This window comes from Trematomus bernacchii, unplaced genomic scaffold, assembly GCF_902827165.1.
Source record: "Trematomus bernacchii unplaced genomic scaffold, fTreBer1.1, whole genome shotgun sequence".
Classification (NCBI taxonomy): Eukaryota; Metazoa; Chordata; class Actinopteri; order Perciformes; family Nototheniidae; genus Trematomus; species Trematomus bernacchii.
Window position 1 is genome coordinate 1,047,764 of NW_022987593.1, and position 15,213 is coordinate 1,062,976.

Consider the following 15,213-nt stretch of genomic DNA (forward strand, 5'->3'; position numbering starts at 1 on the left):
TAAAAATCAATGTGACAATGAATGATTAGAAGACTCTGATCCTCTTTACGCACCGTTTGGAGATGAAGTGGAGATGAAGGGGTGGAGCACAACCTGAAGGTTTTTGGTTCGTCTGGACATTTCATTGAGGGGAGAAAAAAAGAAACTTTCTGGGTGGGGCTTGGTCCGAGGAAAGAGAGGGAATGGAGAGTGAAAACAGGGTGATGTGTGTGCTGTGAATTCAAAACTGGGTGGGTCTACACTGTTTCACATTTCCCAAAAACTCCCGGCGCGTTAAAGTACTTACAGGTAACGTTCACAGCATTGTTTTTTACTTTGTTAAGTTATTGTTTGTGTACAAGACGCTGTATAACGCTCTTACGTATGGTGTGTGTGTTTTTGTCGCTGTGTAGAAAAGTTAACTATAGATTTTCTTTGAAGAATGGTGCGGATGTGACTGAGCGCAAAAAAGTTTTGTAAAGAATAAGCAACTTCAACTCTGTAGATGAATGCAACGTATATCAGTCAAAAGTGTTTATATATAAAGTGTGTAAAAGTTAGAGGTGTGTTTATTTTTGGTTTTCTGTCGTCGTATTCTCGCGCTCTTTTCAAAGTGGTTGTGTGTGTGTGTGTGTGTGTGTGTGTGGGTGGGTGGGTGGGTGTGTGTGGCACCCATTTGGGAATGCCCTCACTGTCTAAACAAATGCGCCTTTCTTGTCGATGGAAACAGACTAAAGCAGTTAAGAAAGTCGTTAACAAACGGATACGTGTTTCTTTTGGGAGTTACAAATGACAGGCAACATACATGCGCTGTTATTCAAGAAATACATAAAATATGTGAAACTAGTGGTTGTGAAGTGTGTGGCAGCAGATGTGCGTTTGTGTGTCCTTCTGGGGCGAGTTTGGGCTTGCATGCAGCGTCTCTGTCCGTTTTTTTTCCGTTTTGTGGCGTTACAGTATTAATTTGTGACAGCTGTGTGAATGGTTGCTTCCTCACAAGCCTTTCTTATAGTCTGTGCTTGGAAAATACATAATGGTGTGCATCCTTCCTTTTTCCCCATGTTATCAGTTTTCAGAAGGCCACGATGTTGATGCTAGCAGGAATCGTTCTTCTGCACATTACCACTATCATCCTGCTGCTGGTGGCCGCCATTGATAATGTAAGTGGATTAGTTGTATCTTTTGTTTTCTCATTTAACACACTCACAGTGCTCAGAGGAAGAACAGGAGGCTGAGAATGGGCTAATAAATTCCCACCAAATGGCTCTTTCCAGTGCTGGAATGTAACTGAGTACATTTACCCAAGTAGGCCTACTGCAATTAAATACATTTCAAGGTAATTGTATTTTAAATATCCTTTGTATTTTATGCTACTTTATACTTCGATTGAACTACATTTAAGAGGGAAGTATTGTAGTTTGATATCTCCACTACATTACGTTATTCCTCCCATTCCTGTCCAGTGAAAACCACGTATCAGAGGTTTTGCTTTTGAGTGTTTGTTATAAACAGAAGGATTCTCCCAATTTCTCCTAAAAAAATTGTTTTTATTAAATTAAATTCTTAAAAAACCATTGCATCAGCTGAAATTGCTCTGTTGTAAGAGATACAATCTTACAGGGCTACAAATATATGAAGATCTTGTGGAATATGAAGTGTTGCTGTAATTGAAACCGACCAAGGGGGTATAAAGGAGTTTAAATTAGCAGAACTACCAACTTCTACAACCATAAAATACAACATTAATGCAGCAGTAATATTAATCAAAAGACGGAAAAGGAAATTGTACTTCTCATTGAGTCTGTTTAGTTTTTATACTTACTTTTACTTGAGTAAGATTTTAAATGTAGGAATTTTTTGTTTTTAGTAAAGTATTTGTACAGTTTTACATTAGCACTTGTGCTTAAGTAAAGGACTTTAATACTTCTTCCACCACTGGCTCTTGCACAATTTTCCAAACTCCCAACATTATATACAGTATATACATTTATGGAGGCAAAGGGCTGCACGTGTGTCATTAAACCACTTGGAAATACCCAGAAGTCAAATGTCAAAATATGTTTTTGGTATTTTGCCACACACAGTGTTGCAAAAACATACGGACAGACTTTCACCAGCTCTTACAGAATATGTAAAAAACAAACAGCCAAGCCAACTCAATAAGAGCGGGAGGGGTCACTGAACAGGAAAATAATTGAATAAACAAAATACTCAAAGTATTTATTTGCATACGTGGTGCAACCAGTGTATGTGTCTTCATATTATGTTATGTATTCATTCTTACCTTCCTGTGTGTCTTCAGGCCTGGTGGGTCACTAACACAGTGTCCACTGACTTGTGGGGCAGGTGGGAGTTGGCAAACTCCGCATGGCATTACACCAACCTGAAAGACTATCCAGAGGGTAAAGTTCATATGTTGACTTGATCTGAAAGCAGATTCAATGTTTTAAGCTGTAGAAACAGAAAGAATGCTGATTATAAAATGTTTATCTTCTACAGTATGTAAATATGTTTTCTTTAACTATTATATGAATGTTAATGAGCAGACCAGTTATAGTGCTGAATGATGCAACATTTACACTGCTTGCCTCTGTGTTGTTGCGAGTCCTTCACTGACTGTGTTTTGTCATCCCGTTGTTGCAGAGTATCTCCAGGCGGTGCAGGCCACCACAGTGCTGGCCTGTATCTTTGCCATTCTGGCCTTGTTTGTGTTCGTAGCTCAGCTGTTCACCCTGCCCAAAGGCCAGAGGTTCACCTTCTCCGGCATTTTACAGCTAATCTCCTGTAAGTAACCCCGAGTAAAAAGTCTAAACTGCAGCTGAAAAAAATGTTTATTTGTTTTTAGCTGAGATTTGTTAATTTCTATGGAGGATGTTTGGCAAATGCTTGACTTTTTAGACATGTATTTCTCTGAAAATATCAATAACTTAATTTAATAGGACATGACTGACCGTACAACATATTGAAATTCATTAACTTTCTCTTCAAGGACATTAAGAATATCAGCATGTATAGTGGTAAAACAGACATGGATGCAAATACAGATCCACATACAGAACATTGACTTGTTTTCCGTAGAATCTCAGGCGTTAGTGGCATAGCTGCAACAATTAATTGTTTAAGTAATTTATCTTGCAAATATGGCATAAAATGCGGTTTTACTTAAAGTATTTGGGTTTCAGACTCACAAAACCAAACATTTAAACACATAACCTTAGATTTTGAGAAACCTTGATTACCATTTTTCACATTTTATAGTCCAAAATATAGATTTGGAAAATAATCAGCAGTCTAATCAATAAAGAAAATAATGGTTGGTTGTAGCCAGAGATTTGATTGAAAGTCGGTGCGGTTGAGATTGTATTGTCATCATGTCTTGATTATTTTCTCAAACTTCAGCCTTTCGATCTTAAATATAAAACTGAGATGGTATTTTCAGAAAATTTGAAGGTGCCAGAAACCAAAATAATTTATTTTGAGATGCAGAGATTTGCACAACAAGTGAAAGTTAAAAAATCTGTAAATATATTGTTTCGAGTTTCTTTTATAAAAGTAGTTGATAATGTCTGCATCTAACAAATTATTTATTGGTATCTCATAAAAGAACAAATATATATCAGGGATGCAAACTTGTCACCTTTCGGCGAAATTCGCCGTTTTGATTCCAAAATAGGTCGTTTGTGTGATTCATGTAGATCTGCAATAAAAATATTTTTGGGGTATGGGGGGGGTCTGGGACCCGGAGTAATCTGCGGCCGCGAGCTGTTATGTGCCATCATGACACGCATGGTGTTCTTTTTTTATATATTATAATGAAGCGCGAGCACAAGTCTTCCTGCCTGTCAGCTCTGCTCATGGATGTATAATAAGGCTCTGCTGCTCCGGGATGAGGGTCTAGCTTCAGCAGCTACATTACCTACGGTGCGTTCGTTAATATTAACTGTGCGGTCCAGAGTCACTGTGGCACAGACTGGACCGCTGGTTAGAACGGGGTGTTCGGAGCAGCAGAGCGTGATGTGCACTGAAAAGTGTTTCTGTCACAATATTATTTAATGAATCGTTGAGCTAGCTAACTAGCATACATTGTCACTATCTGCTAACGTTAGCTTTAGCCTTCGTTTTCAAATAGTTTCTTTCATAGCCTATAAACGGAGGTGGTATAAGTATCTTGTACTTGAGTAAAAGTAGAAGTACTCAGGTCTTGTACTTGAGTACAAGTAGAAGTACTCAGATCTTGTTCTTGAGTAAAAGTAGAAGTACTCAGATCTTGTACTTGAGTAAAAGTAGAAGTACCAGACTGTAGGAATACTCTGTTACAGTAAAAGTCCTGCATTCAAAATGTTCCTCAAGTAAAAGTAGAAAAGTATTATCATCAAAATATAGTTAAAGTAGCAACAGCAAAAGTAGTCATTGTGCAGATTGGTCCATTTCAGAATAATATATATGATATGTTTTATAATGATTGATCATGAAAGTGTTTCCAAAGCTGGTAAAGGTGCAGCTAGTTTGAATGACTTTGTATACTGCAGGGTAGCTTGTGAATTTACTCCAGGTGGAACTAAAGTCTGATTTAACACTTGATTATATTTCACATCATTCATCCACATCTGTGAAGTAACTAAAGGTATTCAATACATGTAGTAGAGTAAAAGTACACCATTTACCTCTGAACTGTAGAGGAGAAGAAGAACAAAGTAGCAAAACATTGAAATACTTAAATAAAGTACAAGTATCTAAAAATTGTACCCAAGTATAGTACTTGAGTTTATGAACTTAGTTACTTTACACCACTGGCTATAAAGATAGAAAGACAGCCTTGCACAGAGGCATGAAAATACATTTTCAAAATGCTCAACAGTCCTGCCAAAATTATAAACTGACTGCTCCACAATTAAAATAAATGCTTAAATATATTTCTATTAGATGTGACTCTTTGGCGTTTCTGTTATTATTAACTGCTGCTTTAGTTGTTCTGACTGCTAAAATCCTCTGTTATTCCTCATTTTAAAGCCGATATTCCGTGGGGTCGGAGGGCTTGGATCCTTGTCACCTTTTTCATACCTGATGAGTTTGCATCCCTGATATATATTGTAAGGACTGGGACAAGAAAGGCATTCCTCCTTACTGATTATTATTAGTCGGCAACATTAAAGTATTTCAAACTGAATGGTGAGAAAAAAATCACATTCATACCACTGAATTATCGATATCACATTAAGATTTCATACTGTGACAGTTTTCTGTAGAATTCAACATATGCATGGTTAAAAGAGCTTTGAACTACACTAATCTGTATGTCACAGTATAATAAAGTAAAGAGGGTTAATGATGGATTATATTTGACACTGCTGCTAGTACATAAAAATACTTGAAGTGTAAAAGTAATGGACTTTGAACATGTTTCTAATGACTATCTTTGGGAAATTAGAAAAGTGAAACTGCCATGTTTCTCATTTATTTGTAATTGCACTGAAACTGTCCTTGTTCATGAGTGTTATCTCATAATGGGAAAAATAATGACTTCTTAATAGCCTGTCGGGTGTATTTGACAATTCTCTCCTTCTCTCCTGCAGGCCTGTGTATAATGATAGCAGCCTCAATCTACACGGCCGAGCTTCACCCCAACGAGACGGAGGGGGGGTTCGGACACTCCTACGTCCTGGCCTGGATCTCTTTTGTCCTCACTTTTATCTTAGCCATCACCTACCTCACCCTGCGGAAGAAGAGCGAGTAAGAGGATGAAAGGAAGGAGGGCAGGCCAGAGATCATGTTCTCAGTTTGAGTTTGGGAAATGAAAGAAAAGGATTTGTTTAAAAAATTGGAGAAAAAAACGTAGGATCTTTGATCTACATCTGCAGCTAAGAAAATAGGGAGGGATGGGGGGGGTTTATGTCCAATTGCTTACAAGAGCCATTTGTTTTGATTTTTTTTTTATGGAAATGGAAGTCATGCTTGCATTACATGAAGGGCTGAACTTGACGATATTACTTCACAGATTTCTATTTGATGAAAGGGCAATATTTCACTGAGTAGAGCAGTGCAGTGCAACACAAGGGATGGGGCAACCTTTAAAAGTGCTTATTTCATAACAGTGTAACCATAAAATAATTAATAAATCAATGTTCTTTTATAAAGTAGTTACATACACGTTTGGAGAACTGTCCATATCAGTTAGTAATGTAAAAGAGTAGTTTGAACTCTGGAGAAAGATGTTTTTTCTTGCAGAGAGGATGGATGCCATTCTGACTAAGATAAAGATTGGAAACAGTTAGCCAACCACCAAGTGTGAAATGTACAATTGTTGGTTTTAGGACTGATATCAACTTGACTGTTCGTTTGGTAAAGCACTCATCAAAAAAACAAGAAGCTAGACAGCGTTAGAGGTGCTGGTTTGTGGATTTGGTTACCGTTTGACTAGTTTCCATTTGCACACTTTTGCTAACATACAGTAATAAGACAGGTATCAAATATTTCCATCCAACTCTCTGCAAGAGAGGAAGAGAATAGCTTACCAGAGCACAAACTATTTTTTAAAGAAAGCAAAGGCCCTTTTAAGATTTAGCAGTAGAAAGTACTTATCATCCAGAGACTGAAAAGGTCCTGTATCTGAAGGTACGGCAGGTGGGAGAAACTACAGGATTCCTGTCTAACAATCAGGAAAGACGAGCCTTAATACACAGTACAAGTTTAATCATGTATCCTTATTTTACAACTGAAGTATAGTGTATCTTTTTGTTTTATGTACATTGTAACCATTATATTTTTGTAACATTTTGTATTGAGTGTTTTTGGTTGATTTCGTGTCTGTGGTTGGCTGCTATCATAAGAAAAGTACATGCAATTTGTACAAGTGAACGAGGGATGGAGGACAATGGTGTTTCATTTCACCATAATTCAAAACTATGCAATAGGTTTGTGTGTTTGTAATTACATTGGAATTTAAGCCATATCATTTATTAATAAAACAAATCATAACACAAAGCCTTCATGTTTCATTTTTGAACTGCTATTAATGCAACAAAGTCACTGTTACATAATAAATATGGATCAATTCAGTAGCCATAACTCGAGGACACAAGATTATATTAAAATTAATTTAAACTAACTGAAATTAGCATCCTAAATAAAAACACTTCTTGAAAATGCTATTGGATTTTCACAGACTGCTTAATAAGGTCAAACGTTTCGCATTGCAATCATTTCTGCAAGTTACAACATTGAGGTTTTGAAAGCAAATCTTCCTCAGGCCTTACAACAGACCCAGTCAGAAACAGGAATGTTCTGTTATATAAAGTATCGCTCCCAGAGGAAGTGAGTAAAACCTTGACTGCACTAAATGCCTTGGCCAGACGGCGTGATGCGCTCCTGAACCACCAGATGGAGAAGATGGTTCTGCTCAGCACTCAGAAAGGGCCTGAGGAGAAAAAAACACATAATGAATATGGAAAATTAAGATTGAGAAGCAATAAAAACGCTGCTCAATCCCCCGTCACATGATGGAACTTTTCTGAATGCTCACCATAGCTCAGTCTGAAGAGACTTGAGGGACTCTGTGTCTTTCTCCTGACACGCCATCTGCAAAACAGATTCACTGTTATGCACTGCACAAATAAAACCATAACTGCAAAATCAGATGACCTTGAAAAATTCCCAGGATTTTGTCAAGGTTTAAGCTCATTTTTAACATTTTTCAATACTGTGTATAGAGTCTGTTGTGAATAAACATCAATCTGGATCCTTGAATATTTTATAATTGCGTCATATTGAAAGACACATCAAAGTCTGAACACTGACATTGAATGCTGCAAATAGAAAATGATAATTTCATTGTCAAAGGAAGGCAAACTTGAGCACAATCCTCTCTGGTGACTGATTTTCCTGTATGAGGCAGGAAGGATCAGGAAATCCTGTGAACCGTCTCAAGTATGTGAATGATAAAACTCACCACCACAGACTGCAGGAGCAGGAAAACATTCTCAGGCAGGAAGGTCACTGGAGGAGAGGAAAAGAGCCACGTTTACACCACTTCAAATACATGGCACTCAATAAAAGACAATGGTTAGAAATCACACCCTGTTGCTCTAATATCTTGAATGAATAGTGCGCTGCATTCACCTTGACTGTGAGGGTCGAAGGACTCCCACGCGTACCTCTCCAGGGTCTGGGCATGTTCTGGTAACAGCTTCTGAGGCGGAGGCTGGAAGGGAAGACAGCAATGTTGGACCGTTAAAGTGTTTCTGCACCAGTAAATACAAATGCAACAAATACAATTTGCCGTTAGCACTATAATTGACATTATTGACAAACATTTTTGGACCCAACATGTACATGTTTGGAAAATGTTAATGTATTTGTACTGTATTTATAATAAAACATAGAAAGTTAGACAAACAAGTTCTCCTGAAAACCTTGATGTTAAGATGTTTCCTACTCCACTCATTTTAGGCTTGCAGGTGTTACAAATTATAATATAATTATTTTAAATATAAAAAAAGCTTACCTCAAGCAACATCAACAGCAGTACTCTGGAGACCTCACATTTTGCCACAATGTCCAAAAAAGCACCTTTTTTCAAGGAAAATTAAGATACAGAAGAGAAATGTATTCATTTTCTTATCAGATCCAGCTTTAGATGTTTGTAATTAAAACGTTCTTAGCACTAAATTTGTTCTGATGACATTGAAGCCTACATTTAACCTGTGTCATTGGCAATCCATTTATATTTAAGATTATTTTATGCAGGTAGAGCCTAAGATTATTATTTTGTATATAAATTCAGAGCCTCACCAACGGGGGTGCTGATGCCTGGAAGCTGCAGTCCTCTCTCCTGGCACGTCAGCTGCATCTCTGTGAACACTGACAGAGCACCGTCATAGTCACCTGCAAAACACAAGAGACATGAAGGCTCAAAATGCAGAAAATCAAGAAAAATCTCACATAAAGCACACATCAACTACATATCAGAAGACAAACTGAACTCACGTGTTAGTATTTTACACGTAGCCATTTCTCCCATTGACAGCAGCGCTTCAATGGGCGTCTGTGTCTGCAGCTCTGCAGCCCTCTGGTAATGAACGATAGCCTCCCCGGGTCTGTTCATCTCCTGTTGAAACCACAGAGGGGGAGAGGTTAACAGGTCAGTTTAACAACAGTATATACAGTTACAATCAAAGCTAAGATAATTTATCGTTTTTACATCTCTGATCCAAAGTTTTACCTTCAGTGCGTTGCCCAGTTCTAGACTCAGGCTGGCTGCCATCACAGGCTGGTTCATCTCAATGTGCACCTGTAACCCATTCATACGTCAGCATTATCTTACAGTCTCTATGTATAGAAATTTGGAAACAATACAGGAATGTACTTTGTAATTTATTCTGCAAACCATAAATATCAGGGTTCATACACTTTTTCACCAATGATCTTCCATGACCTTTACCTAATTTTCCATGACCAAAGAAATTACTCTCTCAGCGGTACCACTGAAAATGGTTTATTTTAACATGGAACAGGAAAATAAGGTCTGAAACATGTTGTGCCTATCTAAAACAAATCAAATAGTAGGCTTACTAGCTTCTACACGCTAAAGCAACTACAATCTCTCACCAGCAAAATACCTCGACAGTTAAATGCCATTTTACGTTTCATTACTATACGATACAGTATTTATTATCATTATAGTATTACTATTTCGGCGATTAGATAAAATATAAATTATATTTGATGCAACTTTAGTTACATTTCCATGACTTTTCCAAAACTTTGGGAAAAATATTGTTTTCCATAACTTTTCCAGGGCCTGGAATTAGCATTTTGAATTTCCATGACTTTTCCAGGTTTTTAATGACCGTAAGAACCCTGAAATATGTAGTCCACGAGAATTGAATACAGTATATACTCTATGAATACCACATTATCCACATAAAATGTAAAACTAATTGAATTACTACTGTTCAAAGATTCTGTCCCCACCTCCCTCTTGTTGTTTTTTGAGTGTAAATATTTTGTAAAAAAAGGTAACAAAATGCAAAATAAACAAAGCTGAAGGTGAAATCCAAAACGTTCTATAGATATTGCAATTTTGTTATCGTGAATTCTTGCAATAATAAATGTGTAGTGACTAAATGATACCAAGGCAGCCTTACTTCAAGCATTAAAAAAATAGGAATCACCTTGATGGCAAAACTGTAGCAGTTGAGAGCAGCCTGGAGATGCTCGTCGAAGCCCGGGGCCTGCAGCGCCCGGTTCTCCTTCTCAGACGTGAGGAACAGGCGGGCAGCGTCGGTGAGGGCCAGCGCCTCTCCAGGAGCGTTAAAGAGAGTCTGCTCACACCTGCAGTGAGACATTCAGGATGGGTAATAACAACAGATGAACATGACACCCATATGTGACTGTTGAACATTATATACCAAAGCCATGCACATTTACATGTCTACTCTTCTGAGTCAGCTTTACACAAAACGTGGAGCTTGGCTTGAGGGATTTGATCTTTTGCTGCCACAGGAAAGATAATGTAAGCCACTGTTGGGTGATGCGATCTAGATTAGAGTCAACAGTGTCTCAAAGATGTTGGATGTGGTTGATGTCAGAGTGTGTTTAGGGAAGAAGACCTATTCAACACCAAACTGGGAAAACCCATGCTTTATGGGCCTTGCTTTGTGAAAGAGGTCACACGCAGAAAAGAGCCAAACTGTTGCTAATGTAAAGTAGGAACCAGGCCATTATGTAACATTATGTATGTTGGGTGGACACCACTAAAATCATCTGCAATACACAATGAACACATACTTTGGGCTTTAGAATGTATCTTTTCTTCTGTTAAACACTGACCTGGTTTAGGTCAATATGGTGCAACATTTATGAGTTTACACTTGTCCACTCACCGAGCCATGGCCAGGTTACAGAAAGCCGCATACTGAAGGCAGTCCTGCTGCTTCAGCTCCTTTGCTAACTGACCTGAACACAAGTGAAAACAGGGAAATGCAAATTGAGAAGAAACTGATGATATATATTATAGATTATATGAAGGAGAACAAGGAGAAGGCCGGTGTTGGTGTCATGTCGTGCGTAATGAACGCATACTGTAATGTTGACACCATAGGATAGGTTGACACACAGTGTAAAGGTAGCGTGGGGTTGTTCAGAGATACTGTCACTTACCAAACTGCTCACTCGCCTCCGCTACATTGGGTTTCCGGAGGAAACGTCTGCGACAAGGAAACAAAAGCCTTTCAATTTTCTAAAATATTACACTAAGCTCTACCAAATACACTTAATCTAATATTTGAGGTGCTTAACATTTGAATGAATGATGCCTCGCTAGTAGGGTTAGCTAGCACGGATGTAACTATTAGCTGTCAAATAACGCCATAATTAATCAGTTACTATTATTCATGAACTAAGCACTTAACACATATTGACATGATATCTGCATTAAAAACTACAATCATGCACACAAAGGTAGGTTAAATAGCGTAATGTGACGTTAGCCTAACATAGCTTGTTAGCGCTAGCTGTTTAATCTGCAGCATTATTGTCTCGTAACGTTAGGCTATTCCTAATATGCTGTCATCTATCCATATGAAATGATGAAACTCAAAGCCTTACTTCTTTAGTTTATTCGACACAGCACGATATCTCGCCAGAAAATCGCCCTCTGCAGCCATGATTAACCCAGAAAAACACAACAAACCGAACCAGGAAGTGCAGCTGAATGGAGCGTTGCCACTGGCTCGTAGAATCAACACCTAACAATGTGATTGGTCAGCATAGCCCATATCAAAGAATGAAATGCCACAATTGTAATCAGAAAACTTTATTACAGCCTCAGGTTACAGATAAAATACAATACACTACTTGGAATAAAATACATACAAAGCATGTTTAAAAAGAAATTGCATGGATTAAAAAGAAATAACTTAACTCGACCCAATATACTTATCCTTATGTATATAATCATTATAAACCCAAAATGATTTTAGTCATTAATCTTGCAAATACATTCATAAATTAGACTTCTGAAAACACGTAGCTTGTAGATTACTCCTCATTCAGCCATAACACATTTAAATAAGAAGATACGTTGCAGGAATCAGACTCTGTAGTACACGTCTGTAGTACAGTGCTGAGGAATTTATGCTATTTTTTAATTGTGCTCCAGTGCATTTGAAAGAGAAACATATTATAACATGATCATTTAATTTCAAACATTTGCACTCACTCTGGCCCTGATGGTCAAACACAAAGCAACAATTCACATGGTTATTTATGATTCAAAAATTCTCATAGACACACTCAAATGTGCCTTCATTCTGGTCTTGTGGGCTTTGTGGCATCTGTGGAGAAAGTACAAGACACGTGATCAACTACAACAAAAGCTTGGTTTTTCTTTTATAACAGCAAAAGTGACGAAGCACCTGAAGTCCACACTGACCTTTTCTTGCGGTTCCTTTTTCTTGGGTTTAGATTTTCTTTGGTTTGGCTCTTTCTTAGCAGCTGAGTGGTCCAGCACATCATAGATGGACCTGGGTCGAGTCTCTAGACTCTGAAAGAAGTTTTGTAATACATTTTCAACAAATGTGAAAACATGAACGTGAATGCAGTGAAGATGGTCGACAGAAAAGTATTGCGTTATAGTTGAATTCAAATGAAAAGCATCTGTCTCTATTCTCTTGAGAAACAACGTTCTTACTGCATAGAAAGACGTAGAAGGAGCTGTTATTGCATCCATGTTGTCTTCCTCCACCTCTCTCTGCTGCATTTCTTCTCTGTTCTGCTTTCGTTTTCTGCCGCTGTCGCCACGTTCTTTCTACAAAAAGGTAATTTTATGCATCAAGAGAAAAATGAATATCAAAACTGGATTCAAATTAGACTAAAGCACATGATTCCGTTTTTGTTATGTAGCAGTTACCTCTTTAGGTTTGTGTCATGTGAATGGAGTAAATTCAATGCTTGAATATAATAATTTGCACAAAATAATCTGGCTTTATAGGACAGCCTGCCTTTAGACTTGAGCTATGAAAACACCAGTCACAGGATGAGGTAACAATGAGGTTTTGATAAAGGACTCAACTTCATCTGGAGCTTTAAAAACTAAACGACAAAACTGCCTGTCACACACAGCAATATTCTCACATTGCAACACGTTGTTTCTTACCCCATGTCCTCTGAAGACATACACTGAGCCGACCACACTGAAAACCAGCAGCACACCCGTGAAGACGGCGACCACGATGATCCCTGGGTTATCCATATAGACCTGCTGCCTGTAGCCCTCATCTGGAAAAACACCATTTAACATTTGATGTCAGTATGTGAAGCAATGTTTCATTAATTGGCTGATTTGGGCTTTTTTGTATGTAAACTGAACACTTTCATTCAGCATCAGTACTAGTCCACTTGTGGCTTTGCACTTTACTGAACAGTACTTTCCAACCTGAAGGGTCCCAACATAAATCTCAATGGTCACTTAAAGGATAACAAAAACATTTATTCTGTCCCACAAAAACAAATCTGTTCATTTAGAAAATACGAAATTGAGTTTTTCTTGTAAAATATACAAAAAAGGTTTTGAGGGGCTCTTAATATCCACATCAAAACGCATGTCCACTCAATGGAAAAAACGAATCCAACAATATTACATTTGTTGGAAGCTAGCTTTAGCAAACATTATGTAAAAAAAACGTTCTCTAGCAAAGCCAAGCAGAGCTCTGTTTATGCCTCAATCTGTTGACACTGGCATGTATCCATCTGATAAAGACTGCACTTCCTGTCCCACTACTACATCACCTTTTCTTCACTACACATTTATGCTCATTTAATCTAAATCACTGTTTTCATCTGGTCAGTCGTTAAATTGAGTCATTTTTAATCCTATGCTATCCTAGTGCTTTGAAACTGAAAATGAAGAGGATCAGTAGTATAAAATCTGGTATTACCGCAAATCTTAACTCCTATAAAAAAATCAATATAAATTACATTTTTCTTTTAGTACTCACCTCTCAGACGAAGAAACCAATACACTATGGCTGTTTTATATCGGCAGCTGTATTCTCCTGAAATGCTCAGGGTTTTCAGCATCACTGGTAGCATGCGCCTCAGTTCCAGGCTATTCTCAGGGATTTCAGAATTATATATCACTTTTTGGAGCGGGTTGGAGCATGAGAAGGAGTCACGGCTTTGGTTTGCTGGCATCGTCAACCAACAGACAATGCTGAGATCTTCGCCTTTTATTCCCACAAACACTGAGCTGTCCATGCTGAGTTCTGTCAGGAGACATGACATAGAGTACAAAGAGGAAATGTAATCTATATTATCTAAAATATCTATTATTAAACAAAAGCACCAACATGCTTTGGTTTGAGTTTCATAAATGTGATGATTTTCAGTTTTTCTCTCTTTTGTTTCATTAGAGACTAAGTCTTTTGCTGAGTTCTGTCAGGAGACATGACATAGAGTACAAAGAGGAAATGTAATCGTTTAATCAGGTAGTGGTTGAACAAAATATCTATTATTAAACAAAAGCACCAACATGCTTTGGTTTGAGTTTCATAAATGTGATGATTTTCTCTTTTGTCTCATTAGAAACTAAGTCTTTTATCGTCTTGGCTGGACAAAATAAGTAATCTGAACACTTCACCCTGTTTTTTTTTATAAACAATTACACATTTATAGATGAAACGATAACAATAAAAACTAAACATAAGATTGATAATAAGAATAATCATTACTTTTTACTTGATTTGAAGCTTAAGAAACACATATCTTAACTTCTTTGGCAGCAAACAATAAAATAGATACGTTAGTAATTTACAAAGGTTCAATTTCAGTCAGAGAACAGTTTGAATGGCTTACTTGGTGTGTCCATTCCTGTGCATTCAGAAAGGAACAAACAGACAAATATCCAGGTCCACAAGAAAGAAAGATGCCAAACTTGTTGAGCTCCCATGTTCTTATCTTTGGGTTTTTGTAGAGATGTTTCTAGTCTTCTATGTTGAGGTTGTTCCACAAATCTATTGAGTGTTTTAGTTTGTCTTGGTTAATAAACTGCAGTGTTGGGTTTCCTGTTCCTGGCAAAACCACTTCCTCAATTTGTTGAGTTTTTTCTGTTATCATTGCAGACACACCAAAGCCCAAATGAAAAGAGCATTAACAACTCTGTTTCATGCAAGAGACATTTAACATTAAAGCTTGAAATCAATGCACAGCATAATGTTACATCCACATCATTACAATATA

At 37.5% G+C, this 15,213-nt stretch overlaps 3 protein-coding genes across 3 annotated transcripts; 1 reads left to right on the forward strand and 2 right to left on the reverse strand.

Annotated features, from left to right (window-relative positions):
• The first annotated feature begins 176 nt into the window (after nt 1-176).
• emp1 (epithelial membrane protein 1) lies at nt 177-6,960 on the forward strand. Its single transcript, XM_034130154.1, has 5 exons — nt 177-288; nt 1,049-1,139; nt 2,282-2,381; nt 2,623-2,763; nt 5,553-6,960. The coding sequence occupies exons 2-5, from the start codon at nt 1,065-1,067 to the stop codon at nt 5,711-5,713; spliced, it is 477 nt and encodes a 158-aa protein (XP_033986045.1). The 5' UTR covers nt 177-288; nt 1,049-1,064; the 3' UTR covers nt 5,714-6,960.
• On the reverse strand, nt 6,649-11,713 carry zgc:101679 (uncharacterized protein LOC450058 homolog). Its single transcript, XM_034130153.1, has 12 exons — nt 11,584-11,713; nt 11,137-11,183; nt 10,860-10,932; nt 10,149-10,308; nt 9,197-9,265; nt 8,962-9,082; nt 8,767-8,859; nt 8,480-8,544; nt 8,095-8,176; nt 7,925-7,971; nt 7,499-7,554; nt 6,649-7,393 (listed from the first exon to the last, which is right to left on the reverse strand). Exons 1-12 carry the CDS (start codon nt 11,640-11,642, stop codon nt 7,312-7,314), a joined length of 954 nt encoding a protein of 317 aa, XP_033986044.1. The 5' UTR covers nt 11,643-11,713; the 3' UTR covers nt 6,649-7,311.
• A 62-nt stretch (nt 11,714-11,775) lies between these two features.
• On the reverse strand, nt 11,776-15,028 carry si:ch211-243a20.4. Its single transcript, XM_034130155.1, has 6 exons — nt 14,830-15,028; nt 13,974-14,240; nt 13,133-13,254; nt 12,668-12,784; nt 12,410-12,520; nt 11,776-12,311 (listed from the first exon to the last, which is right to left on the reverse strand). Exons 1-6 carry the CDS (start codon nt 14,921-14,923, stop codon nt 12,249-12,251), a joined length of 774 nt encoding a protein of 257 aa, XP_033986046.1. The 5' UTR covers nt 14,924-15,028; the 3' UTR covers nt 11,776-12,248.
• Between the last annotated feature and the right edge of the window lie 185 nt (nt 15,029-15,213).

Coding starts and splice junctions, on each gene's coding strand:
- si:ch211-243a20.4 (XM_034130155.1), bottom strand. CDS start 14,923: ATGGGAGCTCAACAAGTTTGGCATCTTTCTTTCTTGTGGACCTGGATA. Junction 13,255..13,973: donor TTGGTTTCTTCGTCTGAGAG/GTGAGTACTAAA, acceptor GTGTTTTTCCAG/ATGAGGGCTACAGGCAGCAG. Junction 12,312..12,409: donor AAAAGGAACCGCAAGAAAAG/GTCAGTGTGGAC, acceptor CTTTCTCCACAG/ATGCCACAAAGCCCACAAGA.
- zgc:101679 (XM_034130153.1), bottom strand. CDS start 11,642: ATGGCTGCAGAGGGCGATTTTCTGGCGAGATATCGTGCTGTGTCGAAT. Junction 11,184..11,583: donor GTGTCGAATAAACTAAAGAA/GTAAGGCTTTGA, acceptor TCCTTGTCGCAG/ACGTTTCCTCCGGAAACCCA. Junction 9,083..9,196: donor AACTGGGCAACGCACTGAAG/GTAAAACTTTGG, acceptor TGGTTTCAACAG/GAGATGAACAGACCCGGGGA.
- emp1 (XM_034130154.1), top strand. CDS start 1,065: ATGTTGATGCTAGCAGGAATCGTTCTTCTGCACATTACCACTATCATC. Junction 2,382..2,622: donor CCTGAAAGACTATCCAGAGG/GTAAAGTTCATA, acceptor CCGTTGTTGCAG/AGTATCTCCAGGCGGTGCAG. Junction 2,764..5,552: donor CATTTTACAGCTAATCTCCT/GTAAGTAACCCC, acceptor TCTCTCCTGCAG/GCCTGTGTATAATGATAGCA.